Source organism: Micromesistius poutassou (genome assembly GCF_964030765.1).
Source record: "Micromesistius poutassou genome assembly, chromosome: 1".
NCBI classification, from domain to species: domain Eukaryota; kingdom Metazoa; phylum Chordata; class Actinopteri; order Gadiformes; family Gadidae; genus Micromesistius; species Micromesistius poutassou.
In genome coordinates, this window is record NC_140271.1 from 13,048,786 (window position 1) to 13,072,714 (window position 23,929).

Genomic DNA, 23,929 nt, shown 5'->3' on the forward strand with positions numbered 1-23,929 from the left:
CTGCAATAGGAGCATTCATAAAACCTCTCATCCCCTAGAAGTAGATTGTCTAAAGAACTGCCTTTTCAACCGGTTTTTAAAACAGACTTCTATACACATCTTCTGTTTTCACATCTTCTGTACACAAACTGACCATTGAAAACCATACAACGTAGCAATCCTAGTACAAAATAAATTAGGAAGTTGTTAATCGATGGAGAAATTCAACAAATTAAAAAGTCAACCATTGCTTGCCAAAGAAGAAATTTATTAAAGGATTGTGATAATACAGGAACCCTCAAGTCAACAATATGCTACTCGGATATAAATATATATATATTCATATTATTTATATTAACAATAAAACTAAATGCTGAATATCATAATTTGTGAAACCATAGTCAAGTGTTAAGTATTTTGTTATTCTAAAAGTGTTCGTTAAGTCAACAGTACGAGCCAATAGGAGTCCACGTCCTCATGGCGCTCTTTTCCCATTGGTCAGATGCTACCTGGATATGCCTGAGCTGGTCTGTGATTGGCTGGAGGCGGTGGTGGCCGCGCTGAGCTGGGAGAAGCCACTGTGACTGGACTCAAGGCTGGTCATGGACCCCCTGGGGAGCAGCAACAAGTGGACGTTAATATCATGTAGAGCAGTGATTCCCTAAGTCTAAGATACATTTTCAGCTAACAAAACAAAAAAAGAACCACAGTTTAGTGAGAAACATGGGGCTAACATAGTGGCTACATGCTGTTAGCAGAACTATTAGCAGCTTCATACTGGTAGCAGACGTATATACGGCTACATAATGCTAGCAGACCGATATGCAGCTACCATTAGCAGACAAACTAGCAACTTCATACTGTTAGCAGACTGGTTAGCGGCTACATTCTGTTAGCCGAAGTATAAACGGCTACATACCGTTAGCAGACGTATTAGCGGCTACATACTGTTAGCAGACCAATTATGGCGCATTTCCACCTCAGGGTGCGGGTCGGTTCAGTCTGCAAATGTGCGGCACGGGGTCGCGTTTCCACCGCCAAAAGTGGGCGTGACCCGGACTGAGCCGTATTGAGCCATACTCGTCTCACAGTACTACTCTGTTGAGGTACTGATACACACGCCGTCCGTTGATTGGTCGACAGAATCACTTCCGTGCGACAGGGGGATAATAACAAACAAACACAGTACCCGCGAGGTATTTCTGGACAACGGCGAAAGCTTAGTTTATTGAAGAACATGTCGCGCAAAAGTTTGCCATCCTTATTGGACGTCCTACATTTTTGCTTGCTCTTTGTTCATTGTGCGAGTTCTTCTTTTTCCTTGGATTTATTAGCAGGCTACACTGTGTCGGGCTGCTATGAGATCATGATGCTTACGTAGCTGCCGTGGCTATCGCCGTTCGGCTTAAACCCCGCCCTACCATAAGGGTACTGGCGGTGGTGAAAACGCGCGCCGTAATTGAGCTGGGCTATACCGCACCCTCACTACTAGGCTGGGGAGTGCTGGGTCCGAAGCGTACCCGCCGGTGGAAATGTGCCATTAGAGGATACATCCTTTTACCAGACCTATTAGCAGCTACATACTGGCAACAGAACATATGGCTGGCTGATGGTCAGCGGCGCGGTGGGACCGACCTGAAGTCCTGCGAGGCGAGCACCTCCGTGTAGTAGATGACCTTGCACTTGTGGGAGGAGACCTGCAGGGAGGCGAGCACGTCGTCGACCCGGGGCAGGCTGGAGGCCGCGCAGGCCGGGGCGCCCTGGAAGCGCCACTGCAGGATGTAGAAGCCGGGCCAGCGGGTGATGTGGGAGCCCTGGGGGGAGGGAGGGAGGGAGGGGGGGAGAGAGGGAGAGAGTGAGTGAGTGAGTGAGGAAGGGATAAAGTGAGTGTGGGAAGGGGGGAGAGAGGGAGTGAGGCAGCGAGTGAGAGTGAAAAAAGGTGGAAAAACCTTTGGATGTTTGGAAGTGTTCTCAGTGCTCAGATAATTAGGAAATTGTACTTTTGTTGCAAAGGACGGTTTAATTTCCCCAATGGCACAGGGTCAAATCAATCCTCAACTCCTCAAAACAAAACTCACAAATAAGTTCCCCACAGTAACCATGAGGAATACTCTAAAACCAAGGTGACACCAGTCAGCAATACTGTGGGCATCCAAAAACATGGATGCTCACGCTTAACTAGAAGAATAAAAATGTATAACTATAATTACAAATGTAAGTTCAGAAAAAACGTTTTGTGAACCGACTGAACATCGCCGTCATCGTAAGAGAACCCTTCAATAAGAACAAGTGCTATCAGTTGTAACGATGCTAGATGCTACATCGGAATACTCAGAATCAGCCGATACTACGAAAAAATTAAAAAAAAGTATCGGAACATCTCTACCGCATGTGACCAGGGGCAGACCCACCCCTCGCCGGGCGTGACTCGGACACCCGGCCGTGACCACGGAGGACCCCGAGTCCCACGTACCTGGACACTCTCGCCCTCGCGGCAGGCCAGAGCCGTCTCCACCTTGCTGTAGTCCTGTCCCAGCGTCCAGTTCCTGTCGATCAGTGGCAGGTTGGCCCCGCCCACCGAGGGGGCGGCACCCGGCGCCTCCTTCCTGGGGGGGGCGGGCGCCCGCTTGGAGTGGAAGATGTTGAAGACCACGTCGCCCTTACACACGTCGAAGTCCCAGGTGATGACGGAGGACACCTCCGCGATGTCGATGAGCAGCTGGGAGGGGAGGGAGGGAGGAGAGGAGGCAGGATTGAACTTGTAGCTGGGTAGACTCAATGTCTGATTCAAGGGTTGATACTACTTTTCATTTGGTTTTGGCTTTGCCTATTTTAAGTGGAAGGAAACTAAACAAACACGTCGATTGGAGGGGAAACCCACTGCGCTTCCTTGTTGCAGACCACAAGAATGAGCAGCTACAACTATGCATGATCTTGGGTTTTTTCATTTTGTTCCTACAAATTAAAACATGACCCCATTTAACACTGAATAGTTTAGTGTTTTTGAGAGTGATCACAGCGAACGCTTTTTAAAGTCGTCGTCCAAACGTGTACATTCAACCCTTAATGCTTTGATATCTGGTTCACTGCGTCGGTTCAGATCAACGTTGCGCCTGAAGCGAACAGAACCAGAGTTCAGGTGGACAGCTACCTCAGTGAGCAAGCGGACCAGAGTCTGTTTGGTCTGCATAGGAATTTAATGTAGCATTCACACACCCCCCGAGGGAAGGATTCAACAGCTTGGGTGTGAAAGCACCCTAAGGATCTGTAAAAACGCTTGAAATGCAATAAGACATTAAGAATCACAGAACATTCTGCAAAAGTAAAAAAAATTAATCTAATCAAAATCAAAGCATTTCAAAGGTAAGCTAACCTACTGGTCCAAGGTCCTCTGACAGTAGGGATGATTGTATCCAGTGTCTAGCCTGTCCCTGAAGGCAGCCACTGAACCGATGTATAACAGATGGGAATGATATATATTTCTACCAGCAGGTGGCAGTGTACTCCACAGTATCAGAGAATCAACCCTAGCATTCAGGCTCCTAAGACAGATGATATAACCTCCTCTGTATCTCTCCTCTGCAGAGTTGTTTACAGAACACTAAACTTTAGCCCAGTGATTACATCAGTACCAAGGTCGGTTTCCATCAGCCTACCCATACGTGCACGTCTTTTTCCCCCTGCCCGTGTATATTAATGTGCACAACAGGTCTAACCTGAATGACCACCTCAAGGTGGGAGCTCACCTCTACAAACACCAGAAACATGAGCTCTAGCGGTAGGTTCTAAGACCGGTACCTGAATGATCGGATGACTCTATGTACCATTTGTTTAGCATAGTCTTTAATCCAAAGTCACTCTTAGATCCACAACCTTATGTAGCAGGTAGGGTTTAGGGGGCATCTTGCTCAGGGATGCCCACAGGTAGACTGTAGGGAATTTAACTAGGAACCTCCCGGCTAGTACTCAATCACACAAACCACAACAGAATTCCGTTAGCAGTTCAGCACTGTCAGAGTAGCGAAATGCCAAACTAATTTGGCTGACTATGGCATTTTTTCACAATTGTTTAAACACATTAATTGGAACATCAGTTTTTCTGCTTTAGACTCAGATTCCCATTTCAAACCACATATTTTTCACAACACTACACACAATTCTCTATATCTTGCACACTCTTCCTGAATTCCCTTTCTTGGTGTACACACAGAACACACTGCCAATCACATTTCTAAACTCCAAAGGCTGTTGTGCAATTAGCAATCTGCAATTTGCTATAGAAGGGTCACAGAAGAAGACATGACACTGAAGTACAAACATTGATGTTGATAATGGTGATGATGATGAACATCGTTATTCTCATTATGGTTATCATCATACATTTTTATCCATCTTATGGTGGAAATGTACTGGATATAAGTATTGACCCTTTGTGTGTGTGTGTGTGTGTGTGTGTGTGTGTGTGTGTGTGTGTGTGTGTGTGTGTGTGTGTGTGTGTGTGTGTGTGTGTGTGTGTGTGTGTGTGTGTATGATATTTGTTTGTTACTCTTAAAAATGTGAGAAGGGGGGGCTTGATATAAGCTGAAGCTTCTGCCCATACCCTTTGGTTACGACAAATAAAAATGCATTAATTTGTTCATTCATTCATTCATTCAGATGTTTTGTTTACAGTATTGCCTATTTTCTGTTATCTCTTCCATTTCATCCCGTTTGCACTGATTTACAGTAGACTGCACATTTTGGGTACAAATACAGTATTTGTTGTTACTGTAAAGTATTGTGTGTTGTTTTCTATTTTAGTATCAAAAAACATTATATGGTAATATTTTACATCCAACAGGTGACAGTGTAACACTGAACATGCAATAGCATAATACTGATGAAGCATTCATATAGTGTTTTCCATTAATACTATAGTGTTTTCCATTCTGCACAACAGTGTTCAATGGGTGCTTAGAAATGTCTACTCATATGATGTATGTGTTTGTCATTTGAAAATAATATACCATTTAGTGAAGAGTTAACACTGTTTTGAGGGCAAAGTGTGCTTGTGTAGGATTTAGCAGTTTGTGTGTGAGTTTCGAGATTTATGTTTATGGTTTTGGGAAAGTGAAGTAGTCCATCAGGAAATGTGTTTAAGCAATTGTGAAAAACAAAAAAAATTAAAAGAGTTCTCATTTCACATTGTATTGAGACAGAGCTGGAGCTCTGCCAACCCAATTTAGACTCAGGTGAAGCTGCACGACACGCTCAACTTAGCTTTGATACATGGCCTGGAGCTACAGCTGTTGGCGCTAACCGCTTAGCGAACCAACCGGTCTGGTGAGAAGCGTGTCGTGTTGAAACAGGGGGCAGTGCAGTCGAGGCAAGAAGCAATAACACCTCATGCCTGCTCCTTAATGAACCATATCCATGAAGGAGTGAGGATAGTGTGTAAAAGGTGGGGTAAAAAGGTGGGGTTCCTCGTAGGGGGGGCTAGAGTGTTTAAATGGTGGGGTACCTCTCAGGGGTACCAGATAGTGTGTAAAAGGTGGGGTACCTCGTAGGGTGGGGATCAGACTGCGTCAAAGGGGGGGGTTACCTCATAGGGGGCTCCCTTGAAGACGCTGGCGCTCTTGTAGATGGCGTCGGCCCACAGCCGGTTCTCCTCGCTCTCCAGCTGCTCCGCCGTGCGGTAGAGGCTCTTGGGGACCACTCCCCCTTCTGGCAGCTCGCACTGTCACATGACACGGGGGAAACAGGAAGTGAGGGCGGAGGACCGAACAATGTGGACGTCTTGCAGAACAGTGAAAGTGACGACTGACTTCCTGTTGTCGGAATTCACACGAGAGAGACGTGGCTTCAAGGCAGTAAACATGGGTTTATTGGCTTTTGAGGCTAGGACAGCTATTATGTGACGCATGCTATGACCGTGCCTAACTAGCACGGTAGCTAGTTAACATGTCAACGTGATAAGTAATAACCGGAATAAACGAATGGCTGACTAGGAGGAGGCAAGACACAGAGAGAGTGAGTGTGTGTGGGTGTGTTGCATGTGTGTGTGAGTGTGTGTGTGTGTATGAATGAAGGTATTTGTGTGTGCCCATGTAGCGAGTATTCACAAGTCTTCTCCCCCCCACCATTTCCATGACGAGTACTTTAGTATACAGGCGCTTAGACGCGTGTGGGTGTGACAGGTGGTCCCTCACCATGCAGGAGCCACCCAGGAAGTCAGGCAGGATGGTCTTGTCGATGTAGTCCAGAAGCCCCCCCGGGCCCTGGTAGTCGTTCCCTGCGTACACCAGGAACTTCTTGCGGGTGTTCTCGTCGATGAAGGGACTCACCTGGCAGAACACACGGAACACGGGTCATGGACTGTTTCATTAGGAACATGGCAGTCTGGTGCACGGCCCAAAACCAGACTTCTTTTCTTACACACTTACTGTATGTTGTACGTACTAGCCCTTAATAATAGTACTTAGCATTGTGTAGCATCTTATCCTAGCTATCTTTGTTGTATACGGGGAATGGGTTAACCTAGCGTTTGTTTGTTCTATGAACATCCTCACTGTACCGACAGCGATATATATTGTTGTTTCTCTTTCTTATGACAAATGTACTGTGAGTAATGTAAGTCGCTTTGGAAAGAAGCGTCTGCTGAATGCCCTAAATGTAAAATGTAGATGTCCTGTAGGGGTGAACGACGTCGCGGTTGAGGGGGTCTCACCAGGGTCCAGAGCACGGGGAACACCCTGGGGGCCCTGAGGATGAGCAGGCGGCCCAGGGTCTCAGGGTAGTTGGCCTCCACCACCTCGATGATCCTCAGCAGGGCCTTCACCCCCGGCCTCCACAGGTGGCGCATGTTCAGCCCCTCCAGGTCCACCAGGCACGTCCAGCAGCTAGCAGAGAGGCAGCGGACACCAGTGTTAGCCTAGCTTAGCATGTGACTGTGCTCTCATTGGGCCTGTTGAGAGTCGCAGCATGTGGCTACCTTCTAAAATAGTATTAATACATTAGTGTAGCCTAGCATGTGGCTACCTTCTAAAATAGTATTATACATTAGCGTAGCCTAGCATGTGGCTACCTTCTAAAATAGTATTATACATTAGCGTAGCCTAGCATGTGGCTACCTTCTAAAATAGTATTAATACATTAGCGTAGCGTAGCATGTGGCTACCTTCTAAAATAGTATTAATACATTAGCGTGACCTAGAATGTGGCTACCTTCTAAATAGTATTAATACATTAGCGTAACCTAGCATGTGGCTACCTTCTAAAATAGTATTTATACATGAGCTTAGTGGCCTTTCTGGCCACAATGGGATTGGCAAGAGGCAAATCCCATTGTGGAGTTCTGTGCGGTGAAAAGTCAACACAAAACAAATATGCACGGAGGACTTGGGTCTCTGGTACCTGATGGGCCGACCGAACACTCTGGTGTTCTCCTCACAGCGCCGCAGACCCTCCTCGTTGATGGACAGCACCTGAGGGAACACAATGACAGAATGAGGTGAGGACTGTACAGAACCTAGGTGAATCTCTACAGAACCTAGGTTTGGACTTTAAGTATTGAAATGTGTCAGAACAGGTGAGGGAGTGATGGCGTGTCTCCAGGCAGGTAGATGCTGGAGTCAGAAGAGGTGCATGCTGGTCCTATGAAGCAGAAGGACTCACCTGTCTCAGGAGGCCCTCCTCCCCCAGTGCCCGGACCAGGCCCTTGGTGTCCATCTGACCCAGGCGCAGGATGTACAGTGGGCGGCCGTCTGGAATCAAAAGCACATGCAGTTACGGCACACATAAGAGTACACCATCTGAACACACAACAGAACCACGGTGACTGCCCACAGTGATGCGTCTGCACAAACCACCACACTGTAGTGACATGTATTTAGCGACCGCTCCACTGGACTCAATGGGCCCAAGTTTAAAGAGCGTTCCACCCACGTCAGGACTCCGACCCGACCTAAAGGAACTCGGTCCTTACCCACGTCGGGACTCCGACCAGACCTAAAGGAACTCGGTCCTTACCCACGTCAGGATATATATAAACGGTTATTAAATGCTCTTAACAGATGGTATGTCAGAGAAGAGGCCTTGATTTATTTATTATTTTAATACTTGCATATCCTTCACACACACACACACACAGAGACAGAGAGAGAGAGAGGTTTCTGAAGAGACGTCTGACATTTCGCTGCATTAAGCATGAGAAGTGGCAGGCTAAATGTGATCAGCGCCCGTGGCTCGTCTAATTAAACTCAAAAGACAGCGGACATTTGACTCCAACAACATGTTGCCTCTCTTCCCGAGCGCCTCCGTGGCGCCGGCGACTTATTATGGAGGATGTGAGGAACCCGTTAACCAGCGAGCGAGGTGTCACCGCTGGTCACGGTGTTTAAAGCTCTCCTCGTGTCTTCATCAGATGGGGGTGGCGACGGAGGGAGCCCTGGAGCCATGCCCACCAAGGCAATTAGCGATCGCTGTTTACCTCCGCAGACACAACAGATGGCAGGCTGGGGCTCACGGCTAATCATTGACAGGTAGCTGGGGCCCCTGGGGGCCCGCTGCAGATGTTGGCTGGCTGGTCCCTGCAGCTTTAGACTCACACCAGGCTTTTCTCGGAATTCAGAACCGATCTTGATGCACTTCACGTTGCTTTTCGCTTGCATTCAGAGTTCAGGGATGTGAAGCTGTGTATTTGGGCTCTATTTACAGAGGGGGTGAGATTACGTGAGATTATTTTGTGTTCCGTCAGTAAGAATCGTTTAATGCAGGGGTTCATCACCTTTTTTCATCTCACGACAACGTTTAAAATTGCGATTATTGGACCTAATTGCGCACACTGAAAACTCAGAAGACAACGGGATTGATGATTCCTTTGGTTTTTTTGTTTTGACTGAAACTCAACGCAACGCATTCTGGGTCCTGACCCATAGATGAAGAAACACAGTGCCCTGTACTACGAACCTCATTTAGTGGGTTAACGAGGTATGTTGCGCTCAAAGCCTGGGTTAGCTGGGACACAAAAGTCGATCTCTTTTAGCGTCGCTGTATCACCATGGTGACTTATGCTGTCAACCAAACCTGGTCGGGAGCAGGTTTTCAGCTAAGATAAGAGCAGCTTCCTCGCCCCTCTGTTGACAATGATGTCACCATTTGTGGGTTTCCCCGTAGACCTCGGAGCCAGTATCGTACAGGGGTCTCTCCAGAGACAGAGGGTCTTTTGGGACAGATCCGATCCCTTGCCTGAGAATATTCATTATGAGAGATACAGGTTCTCATCAGAGGGTATTCGCTACTTTATCGTCCTCGTTGAACCTTATGTAGACAATGCTTACTGTTGCGCAGTGTGTCTGTGAGAGAGTGGCAGAGTGGAGGTAGCGCATCAGTCTTGAATTTCTGCATGCGGGGTTCGTCTCCCAAATGATGCGAATTATATTTTTGTACTTATTTCAAACTTGAATCCATGTTCTCACGACCGTGCTGGCACCACAAGTATGGAGGTAGAAGGCATGATGATGGACAGGCAAGATTTGAACCCCAGTAGCTGGGGTTCGGGTCTTATAATAATCCACTATGCCACCGCTGCTACCTCACAGCGGTCCAATATAGCGGTTTTTATATAGGGTGTATTTAAAGTGAATTCCCTAAATTATAGAACAAGGCAGGTTGGACTTGGCTCATGCATTTTGAAATCATCAGTCTATTGGGATTAATGGCAAACAATTCATAATTTGGCATAGTTATTTTATAGACTATATACAGAATCCTTTCACTTCCTTCACCTTTACGAATTTACACGATCGAATACACTATTTATTGCCAGCACGCCTCCCTAGCCAGTATGTGCAATTGTGTTGCCCCTAGCTGTTATCAGATTTTTGAACTCCTCATAGGAGTTAATTATAACTATCTGTTCCTCTTGAGTGAAAGACTGCTCTTGCTCTATCCATTTTGTAAAGGTGACTAAAATGACGCGATAAACGCCCCTTTCACGTGAATGCGCATAGAACCTAAAGCGGAAAACCTGGCTCGACTAATCGAATCCTAATTGAGTGTCGTAGTACCATTTAATTCTGATCGCGATTTGCGTCTCTGTCGATCCAGGTTTTCCCAAGAAAGCCTGAGTATGTTCAGCGAGGTTCGTAGTATACCCCACTGGTCTGATGACAGGGCTCACAACAGTAGATGTTCCTGAATCACCGAGGGCTGCCTGTGGTGAGATTGTATTGAGCTTCACTCCGACAGCTGGGTCTTCAGCTTGTTGTGTAGAAAGTAAAGAACGTAAAAAACGAGTGATATTCCAGAGAAGGAAAACGATCGGAAAACAGCAGGTCATGGGAAACGTTCCAAACGGCTCCAGCCTCTGCTAGTACTGTAGGCCTTTGTGTGCACTGGAAGCAACATACGCCGTTGCTAGGAGACCAAAGGAAGTATGATTCTTTCTGATACAACATTGACACAAGGGATAAAGAGTCGGTGTTTGAGTTGCGTGCGAGAGAGCCTCCCAGAACAGCCATCCCTCACGAGGGCTTCAGAGGAACACACCATGGAGACGAATGACGTAGATCCAGTGAACTTAACAGGGGGTTATCTGGTATGCAGATGCACGTTGGGGTCACACTGATTCTGACCTAGAAAAGGGGTTCCAGACCCAAAAACGGTCGACTCGTAACCGTCGACCCTGGCCTGGTTACAGACCGGTTAAGAGCGTTTCCACTAGGAGTACCTCAGTGTCTCAACAGTGTGCCAACCACGTAGGCAGTACCCCTTGTTGCGTCCCAGGTTTGAGTCCCACCTTCCTCCATGCAGTGAACAAGCAAGGGGATTTTTTACAGGACCAGTTTATAAAAAGTTCTGGATTTACAAAGGCTCTAGTTCTTCACAAACAATGTAATAGATGCACAGTCACGTTTTAAAAACAGGGCTGTCTCGACGCGGACATTTGTGGAGGTCGTCATTTTGTCCCATTTCAATCCTGAAATGGTTCAATAGGTAAGAATACATGTTTCATAACGCTTCAGAAGCCACAACAACACGTCTGTTTGGAGGAAGTCGCTGACTTTCAGATCCACTTCTGGTCCGAGTGCGACTCGGTGAAAGCAGAGCAGAGGACAGCGGGTCACATACCAGACGAGCCACGGAGCGCCGTGTCTGGCTGCGCCGCGAGGTAGAAAGGACTAAACCCGTTAAATCTCCATTTAAGGTCTTGTTCTGTTTAATATGGTGGGTGGTAGTGATGGTTTTTAGCAGTGCTGGATGCTATAGAGCAGCTCTATGCAGTGCTGGTGTGAGCGCCGTCATTGGAAACACGACCCCACTAAGTTCCAGTTAAGACACATGGCAAACAAAGCTGGTTTGTAGACCGCAACGTTTAAGTGAGTTTCACCACAGTACTAGTGCTATACAAGATAAGAGCATGTGAACAACTGTAGTAAATGACCAGCCTGTAATTAATTGTAGGTAGAGATTCTTATAGAGGAGCACAAAGAGTTTAAAAATATATGTACCACCACCTATGCCCTAAAAACGATATTAATTAATTGGCATGCCAGTACTGTGACAAAGCGACCAAAAAAGCGATGCAATCAAATTAGTTTGAGTGCCAAAGCAAAAAGGTTAGGGACACCAGTAGAAAGAATGAGTTTGAGCCATGTACATGATTATTAATTAAGTAGTTAATTACATCATTCCTAATTTAACCGTTTCCTGTCACTCTTCACTTTCCTGTCCTTGAAGGCACAAAAAGCCCATTAAATAATATAAACCAAACATGTGTTTGACTCCCCCTCCAAAAGGTTTTGGGTGTCGCACCCTAATGTAACCCCAGTGTGTGTGGATTGAGGGTGGTGTCAGTGGTGGTGGTGGTGGTGGTGGTGGGGGTGCCTCACCTCTGTCGTGGTGATGCCAGCCCCCGGTGTAGTAGTCAGCCAGCAGGCCCGGCCGCTCCCAGGAGTCTAGCAGGAAGTCCACCTGGTGCTGCTTCCTCCAGGTGAGCGATTGGCACAGCATCTCACGGGCCTTCTCCAGGCCGAAGTCCCGGGAGCGCAGGAACCGCAGCACGTGCTGGTCCTTGGGGATCTGGGGGGGGCAGGGTTTACATCTGGGACCGCTCGACGTGATGGAAACGTTATTTGTGTTAAATGGACTGCATTTATGTAGAGCCAAGCTAACCAGTGGCCACTCAAAGCGCTTTACAATACTGCCTAACATTCACCCATTCATGCACACACCGACGGCGGAGTCAACCATGCAGGGTGACAGCCAACTCGTCAGGAGCAGTTAGGGGGAGGCGTCTCACTCAGGGACACCTCGACACTCAGAGAGGAGGAGCCGGGGATTGAACTAGCGACCTTCTGGTTACAAGTCAACCCGCTCTACCACCTGGGGTACTACTATTAGTAGTGGTAGCTCAGCAGGTAGAGTGGGTCTACGCTACTGCTAGTAGTGGTTTAAGATCAGGTGCACAGACCAGACTAATCTTTTAAAATGTGGACCAGATAAAAAAGGTTTTCCTAGGACCTGGGTGTAACACCGATTACTATCCCAGCTCTACTGTGAGCTGTGTAATACTGTCTTTTTGCAATGATGATTGGAAGAAAAAACAACATTTAAAGTGTGTTTGGGTGCTCATAAAGGTGCTGAGAGTCAGTGTGCTGGCAGGAGAGTGTTTGTGTTGAAGGGAGAACGGTTCTTCTCATGGCTCTGTTGGTAGCGTGTCGTACCACTCACCTTTCCTTTGTGCGTTTCCTGCAGCCCCTGGCGCAGACGAATCAGACAGCTCTCCTGCAGGGGGGTGAGGTCGCCGAGGTAACGGCGGATGTAGTCGGCGTCCAACTTGTCTACAGGCAGATTGTCAACAGTTACGGTGCGGTGAAACAAATGCAGTAGCACACTCCAGAATTAATACAGTCACTGCTATACTTGAGTTGTTTCCTCAAACTCAATATTCAGTCAGGTCTCCTGCCAGGTTTTGTTACACACGGGTGATATGTCAAATGAACAGAGGAACGCCCTATCACCCTGACCCCTAGACCTGTCGTCATGGAGACCAGCAGCCATCTGCCCAATACTGGAGGACCCACCTTCTGGAGAGGAGGGGGGCAGCTCGGGGGGGCTGGAAGACGCTCCGGTCTTGGGTCCGGGGACAGAGATGGGCCAGGGGGCGGTGCTGATGGTGGTGGCGGGGGAGGAGGAGGTGGTGTTGGCGGTGATGGAGCTGAGTGGGGGGGCAGTCACCGAGCCGAGGGGGGCTGCTTTGGGGGCGAGCAAGGGGGTCCAGCGAGGCACGTGGGTGACCCCCTCCTGCTCCAGCTCTCTGAGGTAGTACTCGATGATCTCCTTACCCTGAAAGGAGAGACCGGGGCTGGTGTTAGACTACCAGTACAGTCTGATGAGCTCAGAGCTGGGTCAAAGGGTTGTTTCACTTGCTTTCGCATATTTTTTTAGACCAATCGTACGGCTGGAAGGGAGGGAGGGGGGGGCTGTAATTGGCAAACACAAAACTAAAGAACAAAAAAAATAATGGATTTTTTTTTTAATAAACTAAAAAAGTGTCTAAGGTTTCTGATCGCACAGTGTAGACTGCCCTCTGTAAAAATACACTAGCATACCTTTGGAACGAGTTACTCCTCCCTCTGTGTTATATCTCCGTAACTAAACAGAAAGCATGACGTAACTCCGCCCCCTTCAGGTCTTTCCAGACCCAGGCTCTGAGCTGTCTCGCCCCTGAGGTTCTGTTATAGCACAGAGGAATTGGCTGGATCTGGGCTGAGGACTAGATTAGCATGGAGATAACGGTATCAACATACCGCTATGTACTCATAACAACTTTCCAGGGACTATCTAGGTTTTCCATCTCCGGTACAACAGGGCTACCCGCCTGGAGGGAGACTTTCCCTGGTGATGCCCTTGTCTTAAGTCAAGGACTCAACACATATATTCTATTCAGTTTTACATTAAATGTGCTTGTTATTATTAAGATATGGATTGAATATCTATATCAACAATCTAAATGTGGAAAATATTGTCCCATGTCCAGTCTTTAGAACAAGAATAATCTGATGAAAATCTAATCTTTGTCAACAAGCTATTTATTTTTCAAGGGATATTGTTAAACTAAAATCACTGCTGTGCACTTCCATCTAAACCTTGATTACCCGTTTTAATTATATAGTCATAGGATCAAACAAACAAAGCTGTTGAGAACTGGCGCTGCACTCTGCATGCAGGCCAATCCGTCTCACACAAGAACAGTTTTTATATTTAGCTTATATTCCATGAATCTGAGAGACAACAGAGTGCCAAACAGTTCCATCGGTCCATCGTTCCATTTGCATACAAGGTGGTCAGCGAAAGGTCTGGATGACCATTAAGTGGTTCACCTTAAGTCAAAGGCTGGGAACCACTACTCTATCCCATCCTCCTCCTGTTCGAAGGAATATGGTGATACAATGTGTTGCGCCATACAAGTGCGGCATGTGGCTCAGGAGGTAGAAGGTTGCTGGTTCGATCCCCGGCTCCTCCTAGCAGAGTGTCGAGGTGTCCCTGAGCAAGACACCTCGTGGACACCATTGTGTGTGCAATGTGTGCACGAATGGGTGAACGTGAGACAATATTGTAAAGCGCTTTGAGTAGCCACTGGTTAGAAAAGCGCTGTATAAATGCAGTCAATTTACCATTTACCATATATATATATATATATATATATATATATATCGTGGCTATGACCTGTCACCATATAATATATTCTCATACAGTCCTAAAGCTTATTAGACTACATTAATCAAATAATAAAGACGGTTTGAGAATCAAAGGCATTTTGGATTTCCTTCTGAGAAAACAAATGAGTGTATCTTGAAGTCCCAACGAATCTGACATTTTCTGCTGGCAGTCACAAGCCGCCACTGTGACTGCTGGTAGGATGAGGATCATGTGACACACACACACACACACACACACACACACACACACACACACACACACACACACACACACACACACACACACACACACACACACACACACACACACACACACACACACACACACACACACACACACACACCCCACCCCCCGTCAACACTGTGGACATGACAAACCTCAGACGAGCACCTCTGCTGCGATGACGCTCAGAAACGCCCAACCACGAGTTCATGGAAACGTACATTGTGATCCGCAGACGGTCACAGTCGGCGACAAAGCCTACCTTCTTGATGCTGCTGGCGTACTGCTTCATGGCAATCTTCTCCGACGAGCTCTCGAAGCCGAAGAACGACTTGATGTCCAGACTGGCCGTCTGCTCGAAGCACGTCCACTCCTCGTTCTCTGGGTGGACCTGGGGTCACAGACAACATGGGTTCACTACCTCAACACCACTCATTCACTGGGGTCACACACAACATGGGGTCAAGGGGGCCTACAGACAACGGTCACGACCTCAAAAACCATACACGAGTTTAAAATGAAATCTAATTTTAGATAAGATGAAAACACAAGAAATAATGCACAAAATGAAATGATATTATACATGACGATGTATTATATTAGTTACAGTAAGCTGAGAGAACAGTGGAATGTATTAGATCTGGGCGACTATGATTAGATAGTTAGAGTAGATTACAGCAGACATGATTAGATAAACCGACACGAGTTCAGTTCAGACGTTGCTATATTAGATCAGAGGACCCATTAGACCCGAGGAGGCTGCATGAGATGAGTTCAGATGGATCTATATCAGACCAGAGGAGGCTGCATGGGGTGAGTTCAGCTCAGACGGAGCTACAGGGGACCTGAAGAGGATTCGTGGGGGGTCTGACCGTGTAGTTGCAGAGCTCTCTGACGAACACGCGGCTGGAGAAGGTCTCGTTGTGGACCTCGATGTGCAGCGTCCTCTCCCGGCGGTTCAGAGTGTTCCTCTGGATGAAGTACAGGTAGTCCACGCCCGCCATCTACACACAGACACACGAGAAGCATAGGACAAGGTCAAAAGAGAAAATTTAATACGAGAATGTTTCAAAATATGGACACACACACACACACACACACACACACACACACACACACACACACACACACACACACACACACACACACACACACACACACACACACACACACACACACACACACACACACACACACACTTTTCCAACCAGTGGCCAACCAAAGCGCATTATAATATTGACCAACATTCACCCATACATGCAGTACGATCTTACCTCCACCACTGATGGAACAGAGACGATAACCATGCCCCAGTATTGACGGTGCCTCTACAGCGATAGAGCCTTCCACAGATCTGACTCAAGGCTTACCCGTTTGAGGAGCCGGGGGGCCTCCACGTCCACCATGCAGCGCCGCTCTGTCACCGTCACCGCTCCGTCCGGGCTGTGGGTCTCGCTCATCACCTCGCTGTCCAGGAACACCGGGATGAGCGGGCACTTGGGGAAGCGCCGGACATATGCCTGGAGGGGGGCAGAGCAGCACACATCAGACACCGCAGCGGTAGATTGATCCCAGTGGTGGGGAAGACCTTCTCCGCATTTAACCCATCATAACATACTGAGGGTATTGGGTGGGCTGCAACACAGGGTTGCAGAACCACTTCTGTTTGTAGTGTCCATGCCTTGCTTATGGGCAGCATTCTTATCATGCATGTTGGGGAGGGCGGAGGAGCCCCTGATGAAACCCAGGTAGACATGGGGGGGGCATGCTAATCCACACAGGAAGGCCAGAGTGGAAAGGCCTGGAACACAGACCCTACATTCCTGGGGACAGTGGTGGGCCTCAAACCCAGCACCTTCCTGATGTGAGGCAGCAGAGCTAGCCACCAAGCCAACACACCACACAGGGTAATAAGACTAAACTAAGTAACAATGTTACGACCGCACAAATAACTGCACTGTGACGTCCATAATAAGCGAGTTAGGAGGAGTGGTGAATCGTGTCGTTGGTAGAGCATCTATTCAATAAAAACTATTGGGTTATTATTTATAAACCCCAAAAGAAAAATCACACGATGAGTTGGTGGACAGGCGGTTTACGATATCCGCCTTCACTGTGAATGTTAAAACAGTCGACCAAAATCAAAAAATTGTGACCAAAGCAGCATCGGTAACCATGCAAACCCGAAAAAATAAAACGTGGCTTCTCCGGTGGACGCGAGTTTGGCACCACATGACTAAAAACCAATTAAACAGCTGAAGCAGCAGCAGCAGCAGTAGAGGGGAGGAGGGTGGGGGTGGGGGAGCAGGGCTAACAGCACAACAGTGTGTACTGTACTGCTTAATGCTTTGTGGATGTTCAGGTTTACTGCACACCGACCTCATTAGTTCAGTCAGCTGCTGTTGTGGTGGGGCCAGACCCGCTCTGTGTTGTACAACAGGGAGCACCATGTGATGACTAAGGTAGGAAGCCAAGAGTGTGGTCTAGAGACTAGGGACTTCTGACCTCCAGCCAGACCATTCTGGAGTGGAAACACAATAGCCGTTTCTCAATTTGCGTTCTTGTCTGTACTTCCGTTCTCGTGAAACGTCAGACGTAGCCCAAGTACTGTTCCAATTCAAAGTACGCATCAAGTCAAGTACAGTCGTAAAACCCGGAAGTGTTCTTGATGCATTCTTAAACTGGCCGTTCCACCGAGGATGCATCAGAGGTGACTTGTGTGGACTTGGGACCGTTAAAAATCCCAGGATGCATTTTGCATTCCCATGTTTTAAAATATTAGTATGTAAGCTATAATAATAGGCTATATATATATATATATATATATATATATATATATATATATATATATATATATATATAGGAACATTTTACATATATAACAAAAATGTAGGCCTATTCATTCAAAATATTGACATACTATTTTAAAATGAAAGAGGCTGGGGTTTTGTTTTATATAATTTGTTTATATTGTATAAGTCGCTGATAGAGAAAACCCATCGCAACGGCAACGAAAATCTGTCTGTCTGTGTAATTTCTCGCTCATTCGTTATTATTATATCAATAGCCTACTCTCCAACTACATAGGCAGTTAGGCACGTGCATCTGTACCCTACATATAAAAAGTCAAGCATATCTTTTCATTTATATAAAATATTAACATACTATTTTAAAATGAAAGAGGCTGGGGTTTAGTTTTATATAATTTGTTTATATTGTTCAGTAGTATATGCCTACATGAGGCCGTAAAGCACAGTTGACTGAGTTGGTGACGTCATCGAGTCCGCTGCTGTTCCAATTGCAGGTGCGTCCTCGGAAGTCTGTACTTGGAAGTCCGGACTTGCCAAGTACGCACTTCCAAGTCCGCGAGTCCGTAGTTCGCGTACTTGGTATTGAGAAACGGCCAATGTAAACAGTCTTCTTGAAGGGAACCCCCATCTGCTCATAAATTACATTTATCTGGAAAATGACATCCAATGCTTTGGATAAATGCATCTGCTGAGGTGTGACTAGACAACCAAACTGTTGTGACAATAAAATATGCAAGGCAAGCAGAGACACAGGCTGAACCGGGTCGTTAATACCGTGCCGGGGAAGTATACTGTTGTTTTGTTGTTGGGCTGTGAAACATTTACTTCCAAAACCTGATGATGATGTTAGTTTTTCATGAATGGATGTGCCGGACTGCTAACGCTGACAGTGCTTACAGCGACATTTGCGCGCGCCCAAGCGTTTGGAATTACTTCTGAACTTTAGCACCAGCTCGCAATGGTTTTTGACGGATCTGTGTGAACTAAAAGGGCCTCAGGAGCTACTGAAGTGAACACCAAACGTAGAGAGAAGATCGCCCTGCGTCAGCGCAGGAGAACCCATGCCTCGTGCCTGTTGATCACTCGGCAAACAAACACAAGACAAAATTCATATTTGATCAGCCCGTTAACTTCTACACATTAAAGAGCACAACATGCAGGCGGTCGAATCAGTTCAGTCATCCACCACATCAACGCGCTTATTTATGTAATCCAAAAACACACTTCTTTTCAGAGATAAGCCCTTCTAACTGGTGTTGTATAACAGACACCAGGAGTGAACGCTACCCCCTCCTGATCACAGCACAAGGACATCTTTTCTCCACTTCTTCACCACGCAGGGACAGAGGAACAAAAGGACAGAGTACAGTGTAGGAGCCCGGCCTGCTAGTTATGTCCTGCCTGCCAGAGCTCAGAGAGCTAGCCAACAGATTGCAAGTAAGGGCTGTATGGTCAGACAGATTCTATCTTGATGTTTTTCATATTTCATGACCAGAACCTCCTGTAAATAAACTGTCTAATCAGGGAATACAAGATAACAAAAGCACACATATATACGGATATATCCACAATTATGTGTCATTCACTCATTTAGCAGACACCGTTATTCAGAGTGACTAATGACAGATTCAGACACATGTCACACAGGAGCAGGTATGTTATGGTTATGTGTCTTGCTCAAAGATGCCTCCAGCTTAGGCTGGTGACATTGGTGTTCGAACCCAGAACCTTTCACCTCAGAGTCAAACACCCTCACCACTAGAATGCCCTTCAGAGAGATGCACTTCAGAGAGAGGTCAAAAGGTAGTGATGCCAGGAGCTAGCACTCACTCGCTGATAAGGGCCAAAATAAAAAAATAAAAAAACTGAAATGCAGGGTTAATTCTCCTTTCCATTTATTCTGTGAGCTTCAATGTATTCCATTTGTAAGAAATACTACTGAGCTTGGAACTGTGGTTCAACAACAGAAAGTATCGGTGCATGCGTGCATGCAAGCCGTGCGTGCATGCGTGCGTGCGTGTGGGAAGTCTGAATCCTTTCTTGCGGTTGAAGACGGATACTGAAGCCGGTCATTGCTTACAGCAACCATACACTCTCTAAACAGGTTCAACATGTTGCGTCATATCCCTGCTGTGGTTTTACTGTAGACTGCTTGTTTAGACTCCTGCTTTAGGTCATCTTTTCTCAACACTCCTGTGTTACCCGTCATTCGGTTTGTCCTTAAGTTAGGTCCCCTCATGCAGCTCTTACTCCACTCTTGTCTAAACGGCTTGCCACTCAATCACATCCATGGGACCCTAGCAGCCAATCAAAAACATTCTGATTATTTGCGGTCCTGGGATCACAGTAGTGGCACCAGCTCCCCACTGACCCCAGGACGGCATAATCCCTGCACTGAAACCTCATCTTCACAGACTGCAGCATGGCCCATTCAAAAGGAAAGGAGATCTCTATCTCTGGTTTCTAAAATGGAGCACTTGAAGCAGTTTGCTTGTTTTATGAATTCTATGTACTTGCATGAATCTTGACATTTTTGGTTAGTATCTTTTTGGTTAAATGCACTTATTGTAAGGCACCTTGGAGAGAAGCCTCATTACTAATGTCATGTAATGTATAGCGCCTCATCACAGTCACACTCTCAAAGGGCTTCACAGTCCTCTCTTCATACACGACACTGCCCTAGCCCTCCAGAACAATCGTTTTATTGGTTACATAGACTTGGCACATCCATTGTTCAGAAATGTGTGTAGGTGCTGACATCAGCTGAGTGGGAGTTCTCGCCAGTTCAAGGATATTTTTTCCTTTTGTCTAGTGTCAACACATTCACTGATTACTATCTTAATAACTGTTGTATCGACTAATGAAAAAGCATAATTTCCAATAATCATCCAGCCCTACTTGGAAGATTAAGGAATCATAAGTAAGTGATATACACTCCATGCTGACAGTTATGTCTTCAACATTTGACATCTTTCCCAAAATAGCCTCCAGGTAATTCATGACCTTTTGAGGCAATAGCTACATTATTCCATTAGACTGAAAGACTGAAGACTGAGAAGTATGAGTGTGATGAAAAAACACTTGCCTAACAACAATGTGGGCAAGTGGATACTTTTTTTTTTTTTTTCTTTTTGTTGTTTTTCTTTTTTGTTGAGCATGTGGATTGAAAGCCTTGGATTAGAAACCTTGACCAATTAGCTGTTTGATTTTTTTTTTTTTTTGAGTGTTGGTGGTGGGTGTCAGAATGAACCATACACCACTCTGGCCAAATGCTGAGCGAGGTTGGTTTCAATGGTTAGATGTTTTTTTTCTTACAGTATAGCGACTGTTGCACCAGATGTTATGCAACCAAACTTCAGGGATGTCCCCTGTCGAGGCTGTCTGATGCAGCAAGTATAGACACACTACTTCAGAATCCCAAATATTAAATAGCACAAATGTTTTCCCTTTTTTCCCCCTGATGCCTCAAGATTTGACACAGACTCATACATGTTGTTATCAATAATAACTGCATTGGAAGCACATAACAGAACTCACCGCCATGATGAGCTCAAATGGGTGTTTGTAGACCCTAACCGGGGATTGGTATTCCTGCACCATGACTGCCTCCTGTCCTGGTCCACTTGCATTCTGGAAAACAAATGGAGGTCACAAGATAGAAACAGTGACAAAGTGTGCTTCACTTGACTGTTTTTTCAACTGTTTACAGGATCAAAGGTCAGGAATATTATGAAATAACTTATACAATGTCGACCTCTTTAGGTCAGTCATTGAGTCTAAAGAGATCAACATGGTCTCCTTAAGCAAATTAGGTTAAGATCACATCAATTGCTATTAGGCAAAATATTTCAAAAGCACTGACTAATAGAAGCAATAGATACAAGGGTAAACCTTGACATTTATTTAGGTAGGTCGGTATCAGATATAATTCAAAGACAAGCACAACACACACAAACATTGCACTAACACTTCCGCTACCCTACGCTTAATATAAGAACACAAACGTTACGTTAAACAATATTAAAACACTAGACAACATTAAAACACTAACATTAAAGTAACTAACACATAAAGAACATTAAACACTAGCTAAACAACATTAAAACACTAACGTTACGTTAAACAACATTAAAACACTACGTTAAACAACATTAAAAGCCTAACGTTACGTTAAAAACCTAGCCTAAACATTAAAACACGAGCGTTACGTTGAACAACATTAAAACACTAACGTTACGTTAAAACACTAGCCTAAACAACATTAAAAGGCCAAACAACATTAAAAGACTAGCCTAAACAACATTAAAAGGCTAATCAACATTAAAACACTAACGTTACGTTCAACAACATTAAAACGTTACGTTAAACAACACTTAGACCCCAAGCTAAACAACATTAAAACGTTACGTTAAACAACACTCAAACCCCATGCGAAACAACACTAGCCTAAACAACATTAAAAGGCTAAACAATATTAAAACATTAACGTTACGTTAAGCAACATTAAAACACTAACGTTTCGTTCAACAACGTTAAAACGTTACGATAAACAACACTTAAACCCCAGGCTAAGCAACATTAAAACACTAAACAACATTAAAACGTTACGTTAAACAACACTTAAACCCCAAGCTAAAAAACAAGCGTTCCCCAACATGGTTCACGCGCTGGGTTTACGTACCGCGAGGGTCCTGAACTTCGCTCAGCAGCTCGGTGTTTTTTCTCAGGAGCTTTCCTTAGAAATAAATATAAATTCAAACATTGTATTCGTGGTTTGGGGTCGAAGTAAAGAACCGGATGATAGAAGCGAGGCCTGTTACTCAGTAAAGTGCTGCTGAAACGGATCACAGCCCCGGCAGCTGTGTCTTAACTCCGCCCGTCCACACAGTTAACCCCTCCCACCAGAACCACTGTGAACCACTAAATCAGGGCAACTTTTAGGTATAATCAATGTCAAATCCTTTAAAAAAAAAATACCATCTTAAGTTTAATACACCGTTGTTAATCTTACTGATCTTGTGTAATTGTGTTTGTTCACACTATTGTGTTTGGAAGTAGTTTCTTTGCAAAAAGTATTTACATAAGTAACGGACGTGGCTCTAGGGGAGCTGTTTCACAGAATATTCTATATGTATTTACACGGCCTATAGCCTACACGCATTGAGAGTAAACAGTTAGTTCAATAAAATGATGAATGACAAGCCAAAGATGCAGAAATTACATGCAATCTTACCCACAAGCTTAAAATCCATGAAAAAACTATTTATACACACTAATATACAATATATTATTTATATTTTCTGATCAAATTTATATTTCCTATTTATAATAATATTTAAACATAATTAATAACAGATGTATACACACTAATGAAAATTAGTTCAGAAATCAACCAGCCAACAGGCTTGCTGGAATATTAATAAACTCTCGACTGACAACTAGAGTAATTTCCTGTCATTTTTGTTCAATAAAACATCAATAATGTGATACAGCCTAATGTACTGAAGCCGTCTGCCTACGGGTTTATAGAGTACGCCTGATTAACCAGTAACACCCTGGACTCAACTAAAACATTTACTTCTGGCATTGGTCAAAAAACCCACAGTTATTTATTGTTTTTATTAATACAGGGAATGAGATAAATATGTAGGGAGAGGGTGTGTGTGTGTGTGTGTGTGTGTGTGTGTGTGTGTGTGTGTGTGTGTGTGTGTGTGTGTGTGTGTGTGTGTGTGTGTGTGTGTGTGTGCGTGTGAGGGCGGTGTTGTCCTGAAGCTTAATTCAAGATTGCTGATCTTTATCCATCACTCATTAACACATTAAAGTCTTTCAGTCCATGCACGCGCACACACACACACACACACGCACGCACGCACACACGCACACACACACACACACACACACACACACACACACACACACACACACACCATCTCTCTATTTTACGCATACACAAAAACACTCCCTCCACCCTCTCTCCCTCTCTCTCTCTCTCTCTTTCTCTCCCTCTCCTCCCCCCAACACGAGATGAATGCAGATCTGTGGTTCTAATAAGAGAGGGCGAAGGGAGGAGGGAGGAGGGAGAGTGGAGGTGGGAGAAGGGAGGAGGGGGGAGGGAGGAGGGAGGAGGGAGGTGGGGGGAGGGAGGAGGTGGAAGGGGGGAGGGAGGAGGGAGGAGGCAGGAGGGAGGCCAGGGAGAGCTGCTACAGACGAGGTTA

At 45.6% G+C, this 23,929-nt stretch overlaps 1 protein-coding gene across 1 annotated transcript; it reads right to left on the reverse strand.

The window, feature by feature from the left end:
- Positions 1 to 226: 226 nt before the first annotated feature.
- LOC311351815 (SEC14-like protein 1) lies at positions 227 to 22,572 on the reverse strand. Its single transcript, XM_084471956.1, has 16 exons — positions 22,396 to 22,572; positions 21,252 to 21,344; positions 16,275 to 16,424; positions 15,777 to 15,908; positions 15,167 to 15,295; positions 13,044 to 13,305; positions 12,691 to 12,800; positions 11,850 to 12,039; positions 7,633 to 7,721; positions 7,372 to 7,442; positions 6,686 to 6,857; positions 6,168 to 6,302; positions 5,561 to 5,695; positions 2,453 to 2,698; positions 1,615 to 1,793; positions 227 to 590 (listed from the first exon to the last, which is right to left on the reverse strand). The coding sequence occupies exons 2-16, from the start codon at positions 21,312 to 21,314 to the stop codon at positions 485 to 487; spliced, it is 2,169 nt and encodes a 722-aa protein (XP_084328082.1). The 5' UTR covers positions 21,315 to 21,344; positions 22,396 to 22,572; the 3' UTR covers positions 227 to 484.
- Positions 22,573 to 23,929: the final 1,357 nt, after the last annotated feature.

Excerpts from the sequence above, each read along its gene's own strand:
- LOC311351815 (XM_084471956.1), bottom strand. The coding sequence starts at position 21,314 with ATGGTGCAGGAATACCAATCCCCGGTTAGGGTCTACAAACACCCATTT. Across the intron at positions 16,425-21,251 it reads CATTTGAGCTCATCATGGCG|GCATATGTCCGGCGCTTCCC; the intron begins GTGAGTTCTGTT and ends GCCCCCCTCCAG. Across the intron at positions 15,909-16,274 it reads CCCCCCGGCTCCTCAAACGG|ATGGCGGGCGTGGACTACCT; the intron begins GTAAGCCTTGAG and ends GTCTGTGTGTAG.